Source organism: Dermacentor andersoni, chromosome 9 (genome assembly GCF_023375885.2).
Source record: "Dermacentor andersoni chromosome 9, qqDerAnde1_hic_scaffold, whole genome shotgun sequence".
In the NCBI taxonomy this organism is placed as follows: domain Eukaryota; kingdom Metazoa; phylum Arthropoda; class Arachnida; order Ixodida; family Ixodidae; genus Dermacentor; species Dermacentor andersoni.
In genome coordinates, this window is record NC_092822.1 from 34,338,250 (window position 1) to 34,359,331 (window position 21,082).

General features: G+C 45.0%; 1 protein-coding gene across 1 annotated transcript; it reads right to left on the minus strand.

The window, feature by feature from the left end:
- Positions 1–6,855: 6,855 nt before the first annotated feature.
- On the minus strand, positions 6,856–9,803 carry LOC126527412 (uncharacterized). Its single transcript, XM_055068389.2, has 2 exons — positions 9,296–9,803; positions 6,856–8,216 (listed from the first exon to the last, which is right to left on the minus strand). The coding sequence occupies exons 1-2, from the start codon at positions 9,587–9,589 to the stop codon at positions 7,065–7,067; spliced, it is 1,446 nt and encodes a 481-aa protein (XP_054924364.2). The 5' UTR covers positions 9,590–9,803; the 3' UTR covers positions 6,856–7,064.
- Between the last annotated feature and the right edge of the window lie 11,279 nt (positions 9,804–21,082).

A 21,082-nucleotide genomic window follows, 5' to 3' on the forward strand; every position in this document is an offset into this window, starting at 1 on the left:
AGCCAGGAAGCCAGCCATGGAGCCGGCTAGACAACGAGCCATACAGCTAGCCAACTGTCTCTCTAATCAGGCTGACTTTGAGCCTTACAGCGAACGAGATATTCGGTTGTGTTAAGGGTGGTAGTTAATGTCGGCCACGTTTACGATATATGAAACTGCTATCCAGCAAAACCAACCTTCGAATATTATAAAAAAACCAGTCCCAGCGTATTGAAGTTACACAGTAACAAAACTCAAAGTAGAAACTGCATGCTCCAACACACTTGAAAGTGGCGAGCACCCGCACTTTAAGATCGGCAACCGATCCTTTTTTATACGGCTCACTGATTCGTCCGTCCACCCGTCCGTCCGTCCCTACGTCTGTCAGTCGCCTGCACGCCGACGACTCCTCGAGCGCAACCCCTTGCGCATTTGCGAAAAAAGTGACTTGACCGCCGTCTTTCGCTTTGGCAGTCGTGCTCACAATGGAGCATCAGACGCGGCCACTATAGCTGAGTGGACATTAATGTCACGTGCCCATTTTACTCTGGCACGCGCCGACAATGTGCATATTAGGAGCCCACATGCACATCATAGCCGCGATGATGTCAAACTACCATTCTCGTTCTTCTACAGCAAGGGTAGTGAACGTGCCCGTCATGCTTCCCGCCATATTCCTTGCCTGATCTTCGACTCGGCTTGACTTGGTCAGCTGAGTCGACAAGTTAGTGATCAAAAAACATGTTGTGAACGGGAGGATCATATTACAACGTAAGTAAGCACACAGCGAAACATTTATTTGACATAAGCGGGTTTAACGCTCTTCTTGCCTGTCTTTCTTTAGTATCCTCATTGACATCATTTTCAAGTTATATAAGCTTTCGCGTTGTGACAGCGCACAGTGATACTGGCCTCAACCTCAACTAATGTCCGTGGCTCGAAGTTACATTACATTTGCCGCGTCACGTGGGTATTAGTCTAGTCAATAATCCGGGACATCGCGCACAGCAAATGAGCATCTCATAAACTGAATCTGAGAAGCACGCTGTTCCCTGGGGCATGCGCACAATATACGGAACCGGATGATACGAAACAGACAGCGCTCGTCGTGCTTCGCAACAGCTCCGTGCGCTGTATATCAATTTTCACTGTTGAAAGCAATTAACTGCAGAATCAGAGCGATTATCAACCACTAATGATTAGCATACCTCTATCGATCAGGGACCGGTCTTCCACTCCAAAACCACCAGTCTTGTTTTAGCCGGGTCGGTCTACACTCGCTCTGTCACGTGGCCCAAGAAGAGGCCGCACCTGTTGTACATCTGCTCCCACGCGATACCGTTCAGGTGTCACCGTTGAGCGCAGATTCGTCATTTGTCAGGCCTGGAAAATTGGTACAATACCTCGTGGTCGTGAGTAAAGAACAGCTCAAAGCGAAACAAATATTCACAGCACAAAGAAGCGGTGAAAAAATTATTTCCTTCTAGGCACAGGTTAACTGGTGAAGCGCACCTCGGTCGTCGCACAGGTGGCTCCAACTGCTTCTTTTTATTGAAAACGGAAGCGGCGACTCTTGCGTAATTCAATTTTCGTTTGGCTTCTGCCGTGTTTACCAACATTATAAGCGGGTGACGCTTCAACAAAAAAATTGATCAGCGGAATGTCCTCCAACGTAACGAATTTGCACAGGAAGCATTCAAATACCCGAAAAAATAATATGCAAGTTTTGTATTCGTACACACAACGAAAACAAGCCGCTAAATTGTAATGAAGTGAAATTTCGGTCTACGCGTCATCTAGGCTCCGTCGGATCATGAGCAACGTTCACCACTTATCTTGAGTTTCTTATGACACTGCAGTAAAATGCGCCGTACCAAAGCAAAAGCTATATCTAGTAGTAACAAACCGGGGATGATTTTTCGTTTTGTCTTATAGCTCTTTCGAAAAGTGTTGCGCTTGTTTCCCTTATGAATACTGCAGCAAAAGTGTGCTTACCCCTCGTTCGCGGAGAAACAAATTTTCCATTCCACACAGCCGTGCAACAAGTTTCATGCACTTGGCCGGCTATTACCAAGATTACCGGAACATTATCGGTCACAGAAAAAATGGGACCTTTAACCGCAGATCACACGAGCGCATTTGCACGTGCATTGAAAGCGGCCGGAGCAGACTAGCAGAATCGCAGCCGAAGCGATAACAGCGAAAGCGCCGTCGGTAGGCGCAACAAGTGAAGCGACCAAACACAAATGTAGGATGCCAAGAAAGAAATGGGTGAAATCATATTTGATTTTTGCACATGTATGCATCAATTTATTAATCTGTCGGTTGCAAGATAGAGGCAAATATACAAAAGTCCTCATATACTGTTGGCAACCAGAAAAATGGCGACCCTTCATGGCCAACACAGAAACTAGCTCAACTGTCCACCCACTGCGTAAGACCATAAAGTCATAGGTTCACAGAGAAAGGAACAAGGGGAGCGCTGGAAGCGCCATCTGGATGTAAGCCGACGGCTTCAGGCTGGCAACAATTCGCCTCACGCAGTGGGCAACCATGGTCCCTAGACATGTTCTGCGGAATTGCCGTGGCATGTCATCGGGAAATATGTCATCAGCAATGTTCCTAGGGGCTGATAATTACAGGGAAATAAATAGAGTTGGAAGAAATTACACTAAGAACGGTGGAGGTCGCGCAGTTACGCAAAAAAAAATAACATTCCGTTAGTCTGCGGTTGCTTCGCTACATATGTCGTCGACGCGCGGAAGCTGGCTGGGGCGACGTCAGTACATTGCACAGACGTCAGTGGTGACTACCCGCCAGTGTAATTGCTGTACGTTCGCTTGTCTGATTTAAACGCAGGCATTCGCGGACAGATCATGGAATTATCAGGTACCAAATCCCAAGACTGGACAAGAAATACGAGGTAAATGCTTTTCTCGCCCGTGTTTTCTGTAGGTGTTGTAATGTCGCGCCTAACGTACGTAATGCTCATTCAATGGGCATTCTAATGGGCAGTATTACAACACACAATTGTGGCCACCTCTTACTGAACGCCATCTCTCCCGTTGGGGAAAACATGCGGCGAAAGCGGACGAAGCCCGCCGTGTATCCAACATCGCCGTGTATCCAACTTTCCCGTGTCTTAATTCACTCTGTCTGCAGCAGCACCTTAGGCAGGACATCGAAATTCACCACAGGATGACGCGAGTGCCGAAGTGAAGCAAACACTGGCATAAATATGTTAATTTTTGAAGCCATACCGTTCTTAAACAGTGCGCAACTGAGAGTTAAACACTTTTCGTGAATTGTCTGTACTTCTAATTCCTTCTCTGTAACTTTTCCTTTCTTGTTTGGCTTTTGAAGGTCATACAATCGAGGCGTCGTAAATTCTGGAGTGACCCACCATCGTAAGATCGCCGATTCCGTCTCTGCCGCGGGCACAGCATTTCGAAGGGAGCGAAATGAAAGGACGCTATTGTAAATAACATTTACATGCACATCAAGATGCTCCAGGCGGTAAAAATTATTTCATAGCACTCCACTGCAAGGCGTGCTTCATCCCAACATCATGTTTTGGGGCACGTAATGCTACATAATATGTCTTTATTTGCCAGAGTGAACTCTTTCTTTCATGCATGCAATAGATGTCTTTCCCAATCTCACGTTGATCTTGCTTATCAATGGAAGCTTGTTCGAACTCAATGCGCAAACCTAAGTGGCCACCGGAACTCTGTCGAGCAGCAAGGTACAATTCCGTAGGCCCCTGTTTCCCTCTTCAAGAAATAACAACGTTTCCACATTCATTCATCTGTCAATACAAGCATTACTTATCCTCCACACAGAAATAACTTAAACGCAAACTGAAGTTCTCGTAAAAACTTCGGTGTTGTAACAAGATGCCTAAAAAGAACCCTTAGCGCTGTGAAATATGTGCTTCAATGCATAAGTAGAGACGAATAGAAACTTCGCGCCACAACAGAAAATAGCCGGGGGGACTTTATAGGTTACCCGGAATTTAACATTTGCGGAACCAGTGACCGATAAGTAAACAAAAAACTGCGATTTCACCTTGCGCGGCCGTGGACACCGAGAGAAACTAAACTTTTTTGATCATTTGAAATGAATCAATGAATTTGAAACACCTTCATTTTGAGTATTATATGTAGAACGTGTCAAGAGGCACTAAGTTTTGAAAGAAACAGTTATTATTCCTCAATTTATAAAAAGTGCGTGCACGCTGTTTAGAGTCACGCTGAGGAACCAACAATGATTCTTTAGTCCCTTACATACCATTGGACTAATCAAATTAGCGAATTTCTATCGCTTGCTCTAATTGTCAATATGTCAAAAGAATCGTAATAAACGAAAGCAAAGCCCGTGGTGTCCTGTGTTCATCTTTGCCGCGTTTATTTCCACTACGATGACTTTTAAAAAAATGGGCCCTGTTTACATTTCCTGAAAAGCGAGAAACCCGCGTAATGTGAAAAACACCACGTGACAATGGACTCGTGCGCAAGTCATAGCAGCCTCATTTACCTGCCTAAGTAGGAAAGCAATATGAACAAGACTTTAATCTATAACAAGTTAGGTTAGCACTGCATACGGAAGTGCCCTATTCCTGCTTTCAGTTTGCGATGTTTTGCGTGATTACTATTGCGACAGCATTGTATGTCCCGTGAGGCAGAAAAACCGGCGTTCTAGGCAACGAGTGGTACCAAGACACATCAGCATCAGTGACGTCATTAGCGTCTTGTATGACGCCAGTAGAAATACAGAATTAAGATTAGGACAATTATTAGCAAAGTGACTTAAAAGAGACTGAAGTGAATTAAAGTGCAGTAAAGTAAATGTTGATGAAATAAACCGCATGGAGATGCATTCAATCCAATTAAGGTGGTTTAAAGGGCATTAAAGTAGATTAAGATGGATTAAGGTTGGTACAAATTAAAGAAAGGTAGATTAAGGTGGAATAAATTGGATTAGGGTGAATTAAGCTTCATAGAAATGAAATCAAGGTGGATTAAAGTGGATTTAGGCTGATACTAATTTGAGCAAGGTCGACTAGGGCATATTACGGTCGCGATGTGAACGACACGTGAGAATATACGACATCACGTATCAGAAAAAAAAATTCGAGAATTCATAATTCTTTGATAATCTCATTCTCATTAGGATACCTAAGTCAGTGTCAATTTTTTTCAGCGAGGCTGAAATGAAATGGTAATGAAATGCACCAAACGAAGAGCGTCGGAAATCAAAAAAAGTGTGTCCAAGCTCCGAGTTTGCTTTGAAACGTAATGGCAAAAGATTATCAAATAAAATTTGGCTTGCGTATATCTCCTTTGAATAGACAACGGTTTACATGCGTGTTCCTTTTAACCTGTTATTCATAACTTTTGTTTCTCTCTTGACGTTATAACGGCTCAGCCTTGGGTGTCAGCTGAGCCTTTGTACATGTGCGCTGCTGACGCCGTGGTGCTGTACCGCAGCCTGTGGGGCAGCAATCTCTGAGTACAGCTTGTCTTGTGCACAATAATGATGAAATATAGCAAAGAATGCTGGTTGAAAACGTGATAACATGTTTAATACACATCCCTTATGAAACAGCCACCAGACTGCTCTAAAACTTAACTGTAACAGATTCTAACAGAGTACCGGCTGTTACAGGGCCCTAGTGCTTTCGATGGGTAGGAAAACTCAGGCACAATGCTTTCATGCATGTGTTGCCAGTTTGAAATGCTTGCGTGAAGGTTTCTTTTAGCGCTTCACCCGTATGGAGCGAAAGACGAAAACTGTGGCATGATTTCTTGTTTGCTTACCGCTACACGTGAAATAGGAAAGGTATTTCAAAGGAAGCGACACCGCTTATTTAGCTCCGCAACCACCTGCAAGTCGCAAACTGTCGCTTTTCGCGTTTCTTAAGGTATTTAGACACGCACAGATGCTTACGATTGAAATTAGCGTAAACATTCTGATGCCTTTAAGACGTTGCTGCTGCTGCTGCCTTTTCATGGCGTTTGTTTACTGTGTAGACCACCAGACACACCAGGGCGGCCCTTCATGTGATGAGAAACAGGCCGAGAATTTTATTATAAAAATTGGTGGTATCATTACAACCGTGGAGAAACGCTTAAACGCGAGTGTACATTCTTTTCAGTGCTCCGCAGAATCAAGCAGGAGTTAAGTATTAATCCGAATGCCTCATATTTTCTGCGGCACCACCGAACTACAGTTAAGACAAAGCTCCAATAACTGGCGTTATTGCACAGATTCTTTAACTAATCTTTCGAAAATGAAACAAAGGTGCTTCTGTAGTCAGGAGGTCGATACTTCACTGCTGCAACTAAAAAGAGTAAAATAAAATTGGACACCGCGAGTTTAACGCAGGACACGTAAGAAGAGCACCAAAGTCAATTATAGGCCTTAGAAAGCAGCGACGAAAAAAAGACCCATCTGAGGGTTTTTATCGGTTCATCAGAGTGTCGAGCAAGCAGTAGAAAATAAACTCATATACTTCAGTCGCCACGTGTTCTCTCGTAAAGATCAGCAGTTTTTTTAGGTCTGCTCGGGTCTTTGGGTAGACGTGCCCGTAGAAATACGCGGATCCGCCACTCTGATGTCAGGACGCAGTTTCGTAAGCATCATCAATTCTATTCTGGTGTAAGCCGCATCCCAACTCAGCAGCATCGAAACAAGCGATTTCTTGTTCAAGACTTCATCTGCTGAAACGCCAAACATCTGAGCAATCGAGCTGCTGTTGCAGTACATGGTCTGATTACGTGTGTTATTAGAGTTTTTAATAAACCGCTCATCTACGACGGAGTACAATGACTTTGCCGAAAATACTGTTTGAAATCATAAGCGAAAGCCTGAACACTCGGAACGTTAACTTTTTTTGGGCATTTCAGATACAAGGCAACGCGCAGTACTTGAGTTAGCACAAGAATAGCAAATTAAAAACAAAATTAGCAGAGCCCATTTGATTTAGGAGAAAGGGCATCAAAAGTTCGCTAAGCTCATGTCACACACATGGGAACTGGCAAGGACGATCCCGCCATGCAGTACACATTCTGCGAGGACGAACGTTAGGGTGCTCCTTTGATACCACCGTCCCTGTCTTTATCGATGAGATGAATAGCGAAATTTATCTTTCCGTCTAGGAGGAAACCCGCCTTTTTGAGCGTGGCAATTTCTATACGAAACTGGAGGTGAAAGTGTTGCAATGATCTATGGTAATGGTGGCATAAACAAGGCGTGGCCTGGGAAGTCAAGGAACGAAACAAGCCCACTACATTATCCCACACGCTCACGTGCCAAAAAGGCGGCCAACACCTAGAGTCCACCAGCATCCCGTTAAACTCGATCTCCACAAAGAGAGCAGGTGCAGAAATACCTAAGCCCTTCAAGACGGCAACCGTAAAGAACGTGTCTCTCATGTGCCACACCGTAATCTCAGCAAACTTTTTCCTGAGTCCCCCCTGATACTGAATGATTTCCTCACAGTTTTCCAAGGTCAGATCATAACTCACGGTCCCAATTTTTTTAATCCACGCGGGTGTGGTTGACAGCGCACTATATAAATGCCGAGCACCACCGAGGGCAATCCTACAATAAGCAATGACACGGCTGGAATTAGGCATCGGGGACGTTTGCCGCGATTGTTCCAGAGCATTGAACGACGCCTCGGCTAAGTATTCCAACTTTCGCAGAACCAGTGCCTTTTCCGAGCGCAACGACAACGACGATGACGTGCTGGCTTCCTCCTCCGGATTTTGCAGAGACGTCTGCTGGTGCGACACGGCCGACGAGATCGTGGCTGCGATTTGAGCCATGTCACCCTTTAAATTGCGCTCGGATACTCCGATCTGACGAGTGATCCCAGCGAATCTGGTTTCCTGGCTTCTGACTTGTTCTGTAAGCTCATTCAACTGACTCTGCATCACTGGTATCAGCTGGTCGTGGATGAGATCGCCCAACATCGCCTTTAGGTTTTTCATAGCGTTCACGTTTTCAAGGGGCAGTGCTGTAGGTTCCGAGGACGGGCACTCTGTGATCGCGGAAGGAACGCGTGCAATGCATCCGGCCACGTAGTGCCTTGGCAGGTCTCTGTGCTGGACTCCCTCGCCGCACCGCAAACATTCCACGGTGTGAAATGCGCATTCGTTCTCGTAGTGTTGCAGCATACGATCCATGGTCCCCGTGTACTCGCAGCCGTGCTCTTCGTTCCAGCAATACACCTTAATAGAAAGTAAAATATATAAATAACACACATCACAAATTTTGGACGACTATATGTTTTTACACAAGGCGCGTTGCCTCGCTTACCCTAACCATTTAAAACATATCTTTACGTGAAGTCCGGCGCGAACCAACGTAAACGCGAAATTCTTCAGGGAAGTGATGCTCTAGATCATCCAAGCAATATCTGTCGCTCTCTAAGCATTATGAGGCAACAAGCGTCAACAATAGGTAATGGCGAATCATTTAATTTTGGTTCTAAACTGAAATACAGATACTCCAACACTGAAAGTAGGTTTGGTAAGCCAGAATTGAGGAAAAAATATGCCATACTTCAACTGTTCTTCCAGCTTCTAACTCATCTATGGCGTGAGCGGGATTGTTGTTCGGTGAAGACCACCATCTTCTTTTCGCTTGCTATTTTCTCCTAAAATAAATGCGCTCATCCAGTTCGGGCCAGATAGCTCTTATAGGGCGGTTTGTAAGGAGAAACACGGTGGGCAGTAGCGGTTAAGGAATAATGTCTTAAACTAAGAATTTTAAGCAAAAGTAATGCTGGAGGCAAAGCTATTGTTTAGAAGAATCACTAGTGAATTTCTCTTTGCCTTGTACCCAACTTTCATTTCTGATGTTTTAGTGCCAAGTTCAAGAGAAGGAAGGATAATTTTTGAAGAGAAAGTAGGTCATTGATCACTACATGAAATGGATCGATTTCGCAATCTCGCTTCAAATGTCGCGTCGAAACGACAATACCGAAACGTCAGTGTGACGTCGGACATATGAATTTACTGCCTTTCTGTGCATTTTCCTTTCTTGATCTATCACAATAAAAAAGTTAAATAATATTGAGGTCCAAGACAATATTTCACATGAGGCTAAGTTGAGCTAGTGATGTTCAAGTGCGTGAGTTTTGATAGACAGAAAATTAGGGTTCGGCAATAGTGAATCGCACATTCTTATCGTTAGGCGTGTAGATAAGAAGTAGCGCAACCAATGCTAGTGCCAAATTCCCCTAGTCCCCAATTCCTCCCCGCACCTCCAGAAAGAAGAATGTCAAAAATTATTTTTTCCTGCTCACCTTCATAGTATTCGCTATCCTTGTAGGAAATCCGTACCCAACGCCCTCCGCTTCTTCGAATTGCACTTGGTCCAATGGACACTGGCCAACGCCCCCGTCGAGACTGGCTGCGTGGCAAGATTCGCACAGGGCGTGACCGCATGGCAACAGCACCGTTCGTTTTGGGATCATGCAGCAGAGGCCGCATACACGTGAATTTGGTACCTCGTCCACGAACCGCGTCGGTCGCCAGTTGACGCCGGCGACAACATGGTCTCGAAAACGGTGCACCCGTCCTTGTCCGTGATCCGGCATGGCGGTGTCTTCAGGCACGAATCCTAAGTTCGAGCAAGAGCGCACTAGCGTTTTCAATCGACCTTATCGCTACTGAGTGCTCTGATACGCTATGGCCAAAGCAGCAGCAGGGTCAAATAAGCCCTGCACCCAGTATCGCGTACAATGCGGAGTAGTTATCGCACCTTGACTTTTGCAAGGCGGCGATGAACAAGGGCTGCGTTGTCGTCACCGACAGCCGTTTTATATCGATGCCGCGGATTCCGCCGCAGCGGGTGCGTATAGATTGTGCTCGTTTTTCCATTATCACATACCGCCAATCTGCTATGGCTGAGCAACTGAGACACGACGAGAAAATGACTTATTTCTTATCGTCAGCTAGCACCTTGCACGTCGTAAAGAAAGCTTCTACATGTAAACTTATATAAGATGAAGACAAAATCAAACATAGGAATAGCATATTTAAACAAACAATGCCGATGTCTTTATCGTAGCACTAAAGGAAATATAGAAGTTTCGCACCACGGGCCAATCAGTGAGCGCATTAGCAATGTTGAGCGTAGCACTTCAACGCCTCAGACGGTGTTCCTACTGTGCGTGGTTAAGATGTATTGGGGCAATACATCACTCAAGAACGCTTGGGCTGTGCAGAAGGAACAGCGCCTTGACAATTGCCAGGCGTCTCACAACGCACGCGCGATGAAGAACACTGCCATGTGGCGTTGCGAGTATCGAAACCCGATTCTGCGCGAGATGAGACCGACGATAAACCATCAGCGTTGGTCAGCGCTGTGTTATTATCATGAGCCAGCATCTATTTGATCTAATATCTCTTATATGTATTCTATGTTCTGAAAACGTTGTAAAAATGTCGTACGACGTATGTATAGACCCGACATCTACATATAAAATTGATGCAGATTATACGAACCGTGGAAAACGGAGGAAGGGACGCTAATTTAATGTAATCGCAAGCTTGTGTTACTGCTTAATGTGCTGACATCGCCTAATGTTAGCAGCTGCTGCGTTACGTTATGTTGGTGCCGTACGCTCATGTCGTGTGCATGGGACGGTATTGCCTCTGTTGAAGCAATAAAAGGAAATGAATTAGGTTGACTTCTTTTCCTGGATGGAACTGAACGATCGTCCCTGCTAGACATATCACTACATCCATACCCGAGCTGTCATTCCGCACACTCAGTAAAAAAGATGTTTCTGTCCCGTTGCGGTGCAAGTGGCATTACAAGTAAGGGTTTATACGCAACGTAACGCTTGACGCTTAATGCGCCTACCCCCAATGTAATGTCAGGACTATTCACCCATTTCATTAATGCGTCGGTAAAGGTTCTTTAGAGTAAATGTCCTTTGACAGTTGTGTCTCCAACTCATTGATAAGTGTCACTCACGACAGCACTCAGACGCGACCGAATCGTTTTTTTATTGAGATCATTAGAAAGATTACAAGTTGTTAATATTCAGAAGGAGGTCCCGAATGCCAGGCTACTCGAGCTCAGCTGCTGCGTGGGATGCCAATCTTGAGGGCTAACGTAGCTTGAAAAAATATATTCTACGAATTGCGCAAAAACTCATAGAAATGCAATAATTCTAGTGCTGCATACTCCTACTGAAGCAACGCCACAGAATAGATTTCCATTTTTAAAACATACACGCAAAAAAAAAACCATACAAATTTGCCTGTTACACTCACGAAGCTGTGTAGACTAAAGTGAAGGTAGAGTAAGCATACACCGAATAATTTCGCCATCCCTTACCAGTTACAGTGCTCGAACATCTACGTTAGTTTAGCTGACGGAAGTAAATGATTTTCGCTGGAAGCGTTCGCTAAAATGCTATGTCTACAATTTCCATACTCTTGTTAATCTTGCATCAATACTAAATTATTGTTACAATAGCAACAGACGTCTCTCTTGCACTGAAACGGAGGGGCTCATTTTTTTACTGTCAGAGGGTGCCAGGCAGAGCACGCGACCACGCTACATATAGCATAACCAGGAAGCCAGCCATGGAGCCAGCCAGACAATTAGCCACACAGCCAGCCAATTGGTTGCTTAATCAGGCAGACGCTGAGCCAGACCGCGAACGAGACATTCGCTTGTGCTAAGCGTTGGTAGTTAATGTCGGCCGAATTTAGAATATTTGAAAGAGCTAGTATAAAAACCCAGTTCCACCGTATTCAAGTTACACAATACGATAAATAAAAGAAGAAAATTGCACGCTTCAACACACTTGAAAGTGGCGAACAGCCACACATTCAACCCGGCAACCCTTCCTTTACTTCTGCAAGCAGTTTCAAAATTGACATATTGAACAATCACTTCTTTTGTCTGAAACTGCGAGTTGCACCTCCGCAATAGAGTGGAGCATCATATATGTACTCCCCTAAAGAACAGTACACGTACCAGGAATTCCACGATACAGCGGATTTATTTACCTGCGTATGAGTCTAACTAGAAATCGAGAACTTCAGGGCTAACCTGGCATTGAGAACTCTATTGTACACTCGTGAGTTTCACTTTATGGCTGTGAATGACAAATAAATGCAGTTTTTTTCTTCCGTCGAGCCTGCGGTCCGTAAACTTTCGCTCACGGCTGTGCAAATGTAGCTGGTCTGCTTCAGTGACGTTTAGCCAGCAACTACGGCGAGGACCACCGATCAACAAACCGTAAACCGACGAGGAACTGAAGTCTTGCGACGTTTTTTGTTGTAGTGTATACCACTACACCCACATAAGAAAGCACTCTATGCATGCCCGCTGAAGCTCTCGGTGTAGCGAAAAACAAGCAATACTCGCCGTTCACTACCAAATATATAAAATAAATGCTTGCGCCATTCCACGCTTTGAAGGTGGATGACCAGAGAAGCTGTTTAGCGCAGGACAAAGAGGTGACGCTGAATTTTGAACAAAGCTATGCACACATTTGTCGTCCCAATCGATGGTCATCGTGACGACAGGTACGCAAACAGCTACGTGTATCACCCGTGTTATTAAATTTGTTTTTCCCGTAAGACACTGAATGGCTCATACCCCCTTTAAGCAGTGGTTCATACTCCCGTAAACGCGGCCCCCCCATTACTACGACAGAAGAGTGGTGGAATTCTAAGCTGGAACGATAAGCGGCAATGGAGTCAACTACGGAAAAAGACAGCGACGACGAGCGCATTCGCGCGGTTGCGTCGATGGGCGCCAACGAAAAGGACGACGACGCTCGAGCCAAGGCTCATGAAGATAATTTTTGTTCGCAGACGCCAGGAAACCGCGGGTCTGAGCCATATACAGCTTCGCAGTAAAATTCCCTTTGGTCGCCCTATCAGGCCCACACTACGTCAAGCACTACGTCATGTATTATCAGACAGAAATTGGAGCAAGCGGCCATATGCGTTTGATTTTGTTGTTGACCAAACTCACTCACTGTTTTTACGGGAAATTCTTTCCGGGCGGACGCCCTCAAATCCCGGATCGCAACTTTAGAAAGCTTCGCTTTAAAGATACTTACATTTTATGAACGGGAATTGGCTCGTCCTAAACGGTGTTATGATCGACCAGCGGGGGCAGCGACCTTCGAGCCTGTTCAGCTTTCGTGAGACCAATCGGCTTTTCTGAAACTCACGAGACGTCCCCTCGGTCAGACCAGCGGGGTCATCAAGGCGAGACACGTCGGACGGCTACAGGGTTGATGGATGACACTAGGTCGACGACGTCGACGCTAAGACCAAGGAACTGCGGCGAAAGTGCGTTCTACGCTGGTTCCTTGCGGCCGCTGCTTGCCGCTGAACCCGATCGACAGACGAACCAGCTAATTTTGTCATGCTTGGCACCTGCTGTCCACGAGCGTCCATGCCCTTATCTTGTGAGCCAGTTAAGCCTGCGGCTATTTCTACGATTGTGTTCATGAAGAAAGGTGCCACAATGATTGTGTGCACCCTCGCCCTTCGGCGACTACGAACGCTCCGATTGGAGGATGTGTGACGCAGGGTTTCCCTGGACTTGGGATCTAGGGAGACCAAGGAGATTCAAGCGGACTTTTTCGAGCGTCATTTGGTTTGGTTTAGTCTGTCCAGAAGTGCGCTCCGAATACACGTAGTAAGGCTTGATGTGTAACTCATGCTAGGATAACGACGTACTGCGCTCCGTGTTTCGGAGCGTTCGATTATTCCCTGGTTTGTAAATAAGTTTGCTCTCATCTACGTAAATAAACTCCCTGTTCCGTTCCCCATTCTCTCGACCTCGTACGTTTCACGAAAAAAGCAACCCTTATTCAGGAAACGCGGACGACGGCGTGGGAGCGCTCAGCCTCCGTTTGGCGGTCTGGTTGCGCAGGGCAGCTACTCGTTACGAGATGCTCCGGTGGCGTAGGCTAGGGAGCGACCCTCTGCGGGACGCCAGACTCCGAGGCTACGACCCCAGAATTCTACAGCGAAAACAGTTCGACTTTTTTATACCCCGGTCACGCGGCATTGGCTTTGACAGTCCTGTTCACAATAGACCATCAGCCGCGGCCTCTCCGGTTGACTTCACATATGTGCAAGCACGTATTTACCGGCGGCACGTGCCGACAATGTGAATTTTAGTAGCCCACATGCACATAAGGGCGGCGATGACGCCCGACTACCGTTCTCGTTCTTCTTGAGCAGACGTAGTGAACGCGCCTGTCATGCTTTCCGCCATGTTGCTTGCCTGATCTTCGTCTCGCCTTGACTTGGTCAGCAGAGTCGACAAGTGAGTGACTAAATCATGGTGCGAAAGGGAGCATCATGTATTCCAACGTAAGTTAGCTTATTCCGAAATATTTATTGGACAGAAGTGAGTTTACCACTCTTTTTGCCTCTTTCTTTACTATCTATCGTCGTTGACATCATGTTCAAATTATATAAGCTTTCGCGCTTCGACAGCGCACAGTGATAATGGCATTAACATCAACTTATGTCCGCGGTTGGAAATTACATGCGCCGTATCACATCAGTGTTAGTCTAGCCAATAACCGGGAGCATCACGTACAACAGGTACATATATATGCTGTGCGCATCTGATAAACGGAATCCGAGAAGCAGGCTGTTTCTTCGTGCAAGCGCGGAAAATACGGAACCAGACAACATGAAAACGAAAGCGCTCGCCGTGCACTTCGCATTTGCGCCGTGCGCTGTTTACCCGATTTCTTGCTGAAAATAATTAACTACAGAAGCAGAGCTATTTGCAACCACTAATAACTAGTTTACCTTTTTCAATCAGGGACCGCTCTTCCACTCCAATGCCACCAGTCTTGGTTTAGCGGTGTGGACCTAGACCCGGTCTATGAAGTGGTCCGGGAAGAGGTCGTAGCCGTGGTACATCTACTCCCACGCCAGACCGTTCAGGTCGCACCGTTTAGCGTAGTTTAAAACCAGCAAAATTGGCAAAATACCGCGTGGTCATGAGTAAAGAACAGTTCAAAGCGAAACCAATATTGAGAGCACGAAGAGCCGATAAAAAAATTACCTCCTTCTAGGCACGGGTTAATAAGTGAAGCGGACCTCAGTCGTGGCTCATGTGGCTCCGACTCCTCCTTTCTTTAATTCAAAACGCAAGCGGGGACTGTTACGTAATTCAATTTTTGAAGCGAAAAGCTTCACTACGCTAGTCAACACCGCGCTTCGCGCGAGCCGCCGTATGTCGGAATTGGCTCCGTAAGCGTGTTCGGAGTCGGCGCAGGTGGCCACTGCCGCGCGCTATGCGTCATCGTTTGACGTTCGCCGCAAGCACGTGTTTTTCGTGGAGGCCGACTTCATAAGCGCTTGCCAGAGAATAGGCGTGCGCATTCAACATGGAAGTAGAAGAGAGTGATACCACCGATACAGAGAGCTGTGTTTATGGCTGTACAGAAATCGCAAGGCAATGTGCCCAACAATGATGAATAAAGAATAATAATCCTGCATAGCTTATTGTATATATCATTGATAAGCAATTTCAATAACTACACAAGGCACACGTATGGCATAACCATAAGCGAACCAACGCATTTCCATAAGTGAAACCGTAAGCATAACCATAGGCTAAATCGTAAAGCATAACCATAAGCTAAACTGTAAGCATATCCAAAACTTAAACAATAAGCATATCCATAAGTTAAACCGTAAGCATATCCATAGGTTAAATCATAAAGCATAACCATAAGCTAAACCGTAAGCATAACGATAGGCTAAATCATAAAGCGTAACCATAAGCTAAACCATAAGCATCACCGAACCTTTTCGCTTCGAGATATCCAGGCTTAACCTTAGTTAAGCCCCAGCCAATTTTTGTACGGCTTCTGCCGTGCTTGCGAACATTCAAAGCAGGTGATGCTTCAACAAAAAGACTGGTCACCGGAATGTCTTCCAACGTATCGCACTTGCGCAGAAACCGTACAAATACCCCCAAACACTATAATATGCAAGTTTTGTATTCGTGCAAAGTATGAAAACCAAGTGCTGACTTTTAATGAAGCGAAATTTTCTTCTACCCTTGAGCTAGGATCAGTCGTCTTCAGAGCAACTTTCAGCAGTTATCTTGAGTTTCTTGATATACTGCAGTAAAATGCGCCGCGCCAAACCAAGAACTATATCTACAAGAAAGAAACCGCGGATGAATTTTCGTTTTGTCTTATAGCACTTTTCAAAAGTGTTGAGCTTCTTTCCTTTACATACACTGCAGCAAAAGCCTGATTACCTCTCGTTCGCGTAGAAACGGAAAATTTTGTCTTCCAATTCCTCGATTTGCCACACCACATAACCGTGCCCCAACCTTCGCGGACATTTCCCCGGCACTGCCATCATTGGAGGAACGCTCTCGATCACAGAAAAAAAAAATTTTGAACCGCAAAGCCTACGAGCGAATTCGCACGTGTATTAAAAGCAGCACGAGCCGACTATGAGAATCAAAGCCGAAGCGATAACACTGATAACGACGCCCATTGGCGCAGCAACTGAAGCGACCAAATACAAATATAGAACGCCAAGAAAGAAATTTGCAAAATCACATTTTATTTCTGCACATAACCACTTCAATTTATTAACCTGTAGGTTGCAAGTCAGACAAATATACAGATGTCATCGAATTTTCCGTTGGCTACCAGCAAAATGGCCACCCATTATTGCGAATACAGAAACTAGCCCAACTGTCCTCCCACTGCGTAAGACCATAAAATTCATTCGTTCCCACAGGCAGGAACAAGGGGCGCGCTGGAGGCGCCATCTATCTGTAAGCCTACGACCCATTCTTCAGGCTCGACACCTTCCGCCTCACGCAGTAGGCAACAATGGTCCCCAGATATGAGCTGCGACCGTCACGCATTACCTTGGCATGTCATAAGGAATTATATCAACAATATCCATAGGGGATGATAACTTGAAGGAAATAAACAGAGTTGGAAGAAATTACAGCCTGAGTGCAGCGGGGAGTGCGCAGTTATATAAAAAAAGTATTGTGCGCGTCTCTGCGCTCTTCGCTCCATATGACGTTGAAGCGGAGAAGCGGCATCGTGGGACGTCAGTACATTGCGCATACGTCAGTGGTAACTACGTACCAATGTAATTGCTCTACGTTCCATTGTCTACTTTAAACGCACGCATTCGCGGACAGATCATGGCGATTTTATGCTCCAACTCCCATGACTGGACCAGAAAGACGAGGTAAATTTTTTGCTTGCTCGTGTTTTCTATGGGTGTTGTAAAGTCGCCCCAAATGTAGGTAATGCTCATTCATTCTCTTTCTTTTTTCTAACAGGCAGTAGTAAAGAACACAATCGCGGCCAACGCTTACTGAAAGCCATCTCTGCTATTGGGGAAAACATGTGGAGGACAGAGGACGAAGCAACCTTACAACTCATATTGTTTCCAACATCCCCGTGTATCAAACACACCCGTGTCCTAATTCACTCTGTCTGCAGCAGCACCTTGGGCAGGACATCGACATTTTTTTTTTTTTTAATGCGAGGGTAAATACCTCAGGGCATACAGGGGTATGGGATGGGGGTGAATAAGGACGATTAAATGAATGAGAAAAGATTTGCTGATTTAAGGAAGTCCAAGAGGGATCGATAATGCATCGATCCCTCAGGACATCGAAATTCCCCAGAGGATAACGCGAGTGCAGATGTGAAGCCAACGCTGGAACAAATATATTAATTTTTCAAGCCATACCGTTCGTAAACAGTGCGCAACTGAGAGTTAAACACACTTCGTGAATTCTCTGTTCTTGTAATTGTTACTCCGTGAGTTGTTCTTTCTGTTTTGGCTTATGCAGGTCGTACAATCGAGGCGTTGTATATAATGGAATGACCCAAGATCGTAAGGTGGCCGATTCCATCTCTGCCGCGGGCTCATAATATCGAGAGGTAGGAAGGAGGTTTCTCGCTTCCTTTTAAATTACCTGCAGCACACGGATTTGGCCTCCACATGGAGACCTTTGGAGTGACTATGTGTAGTTGTGAGGTCTGCGTCTGATTTATATGATTTATGTATTTTAAGTGTCGCTGCGGTGGAATAATTGCCGCCAGCAACTGCAAGGTTAATCCCACCAGTAGCATACAAGCACCCAACTCAATTCAACTCAACGAGAGGAGCGAAATGAGAGAACGCCATTGTAAATTAAATTTACATGCACATGAATGAGCTACGCGTGGTAAAAACTTATTTCATAGCACTCCACTATACGGCGTGCTTCATCTCGAGATCATGTTTTGGGGCACGTAATGCCGCATAATTTGTTTTATGCGTTGCATATTGCAATCACTCAGTTCAGCCCTTGGGCGCGGCCGGGCAGCCACCATTGACCTTTAGCACAACCACGTGACGTGACGTCACGACAGCCGGAGGAAAAGCTGGGCCCCAACTCGCGCAATATGCAACGCATTCTTGGCTTAACCAAGCTAAGCCTGGCCATTTTTTATTTGCTAGAGTGAACTCTTTATTTCCATGCATGCAACAGATGTCTTTCCCAACCTCAAGTTGATCTTACCTGTCGATACAAGCTTGTCCGGACTCAGTGCGCAAGGCTAAGTGAACGACAGAACTCTGTCGAGCAGCAAGGTTCAATTCCGTAGGCACCTCTTTTCCTCTTCAAGAAAGAAGACCTCATGCACATTCATTCATTCATTCATTCATTCATTTATTCATTCATTCATTCATTCCTTCATTCATTCATTCATTCATTCATTCATTCATTTATTCATTCATTCATCTGTCAATATAAGCATTGCTTATCCTCCACACCGAAAAAACTGCAATGCAAACTGAAGTTCTTGTAAAAACTTTGGTGTTAAAACACGATGCCTCAAAAAAAAAAAATCTTAGAGAAGTGAAATATGGGCCTCACTGCATAAGCAGACACAAACAGAAACTTCGCGCCTCAACAGACAATTATCGGGGGGACTTTATAGGTTACACAGAATTTAAGTTTTGCGGGAACAGCGACAGAGAAGTTAACAAAAACTGCGATTTCAACTTCCGCGGCTGTGGAGATAGAGAGAAACTAAACTTTTTAAATAATATGAAATAAATCAATGAATTTTAAACACTTTCATTTTGTGTATTATATATAGTACGTGTCTCAGGCACCAAAGTTTAAAAAAACACTCATTATTCCGCAATTAATAAAAAGTTCATGCATGCTGTTTAGCGTCTTGTTGAGGAACCAACAATGATCCTTTAGTCTCTTACACACCAATGGACTAATCAAATTGGCGAATTTCTATCCCTTACTCTAATTTTCAAGATGTCAATAGAATCGTAAGAAATGAAAGCAGTGCCCGTGGCGTCCTGTGTTTATCTTCGCCGCGTTTATTTGCGCTACAATGACTTTTGAAAAAATCAGCCGTGTTTACATTTACTGAAAAGCGAGAAAGCCCGCGAAATGTGAAAAACACCACGTGACAATGCACTCGTACGCATGTCATAGCAGCCTGATTAACGTGCCTCAGTGGGAAAGCAAGATGAACAAGACTTTATTCCATACAAGTCATGTTAGCACTGCATGCGGAAGTGTCCTATTCCTGCTTTCAGCTTGCGATGTATTGCGTGATTATTAATGCGAAAGCATTGTATGTCCCGTGAGGCAGAAAAACCAGCGTTCCAGACAACGAGTGGTACCAAGACACATCAGCATCAGAGACGTCATCAGCGTCTTGTATGACGCCAGTATAAATAGAGAATTAAGATCAGAAAAATTATTAGCAAAGTGACTTAAGAGGGAATGAATTGAATTAAAGTGAAGTAAAGTGAGTGAAGGTGAAATAAACTGCTTTAAGGTGCATTCAATCCGATTAAGGTGCTTTAAAGTGCAATAATGTTGATTAAGGTGGATTAAGGTTGGTACAAATTAGAGAAAGGTGCATTAAGGTGGAATAAATTGGATTAGGGTGAATTAGGATTGATACAAATGAGAGCAAGGTGGATTAAAGCAGATTTAGGCTGATACTAATTTGAGCAAAGTCGACTAGGGGATATTAAGGTTGAGATGTCAAAGACAAGTAACACAGTAAGATGTCACATTTCAGGAAAAAATTCGAGAAATCATTATGGTTTGATAATCGAAATCTTGTAAGGATACTGAAGCCACTGTCAAGTTTTTTGATCGAGGCTGTTTAGATGAGTTCAGCCACAATTTTCTTGTGGAATGAAATGCACCCAACGAAGAGTGTCCGAGCTCCGATTTTGCTTGGAAACGTATTGACAAAAGATTATAAAATAAAATTTACATTGCGTATATCTCATTCGAATAGACAATGGCTTACATGCGTGTTCCTTTCAACCAGTTATTCGTAAATCTTGTTTTCTCTTGACGTTACAACGGCTCAGCCTAGGATGTCAGCTGAGCCTTTGTACAGGGGCGGTGGCGCAAGCTGACGCCGTGGTGCTGCAACGCAGCCTGTGGGGCACCAATCTCTGAGCACAGCCTGTCTTGGGCACAAGAATACATAAACATAGGAAAGAATGCTGCTCGCAAACGTTATAACAGGTTTAATAATCATCCCTCATGAAACAGCCACCAGACTGCTCTGAAACGTAACTCTAACAGGTGCTGCGCAATGGCTGCAAGCAAGCTGTCACTCACAAAACAGTGCTCGAGTGCTTTCGATGGGTGGGAAAACTCAGTCACACAGCTCAGATGTATCAGTTGCCAGGTTTAAATGCTTATGTGAAGGTTTCTTTTAGTTCTTTACCCGTATGGAGCGAAAGACGAAAACTGTGGCATGATTTTGAGTCTGCTCGCCGCTACACATGTAATAGGAAAAGTGTTTTGAAGAAAGTGACACCGCTCATCCACCTGGGCAACCACCTGCGAGTCGCAAACTGTCGCTTTTGGCATTTTTTAGAGTATTTAAACACACAGAGATGCTTACGATTGAAATTAGTGTAAGCATTCTGATGTCTTTCAGAGGAAGTCGCTGCTGCATTTTCATGCCGTTTGTTTATGCTGTAGACCCCCAGACATACCAGGCCGGCCCTCCGTGTGATGAGATGCAGGCCGAGTGTTCGAT

Excerpts from the sequence above, each read along its gene's own strand:
- LOC126527412 (XM_055068389.2), bottom strand. The coding sequence starts at position 9,589 with ATGCCGGATCACGGACAAGGACGGGTGCACCGTTTTCGAGACCATGTT. Across the intron at positions 8,217-9,295 it reads GGATAGCGAATACTATGAAG|GTGTATTGCTGGAACGAAGA; the intron begins GTGAGCAGGAAA and ends CTTTCTATTAAG.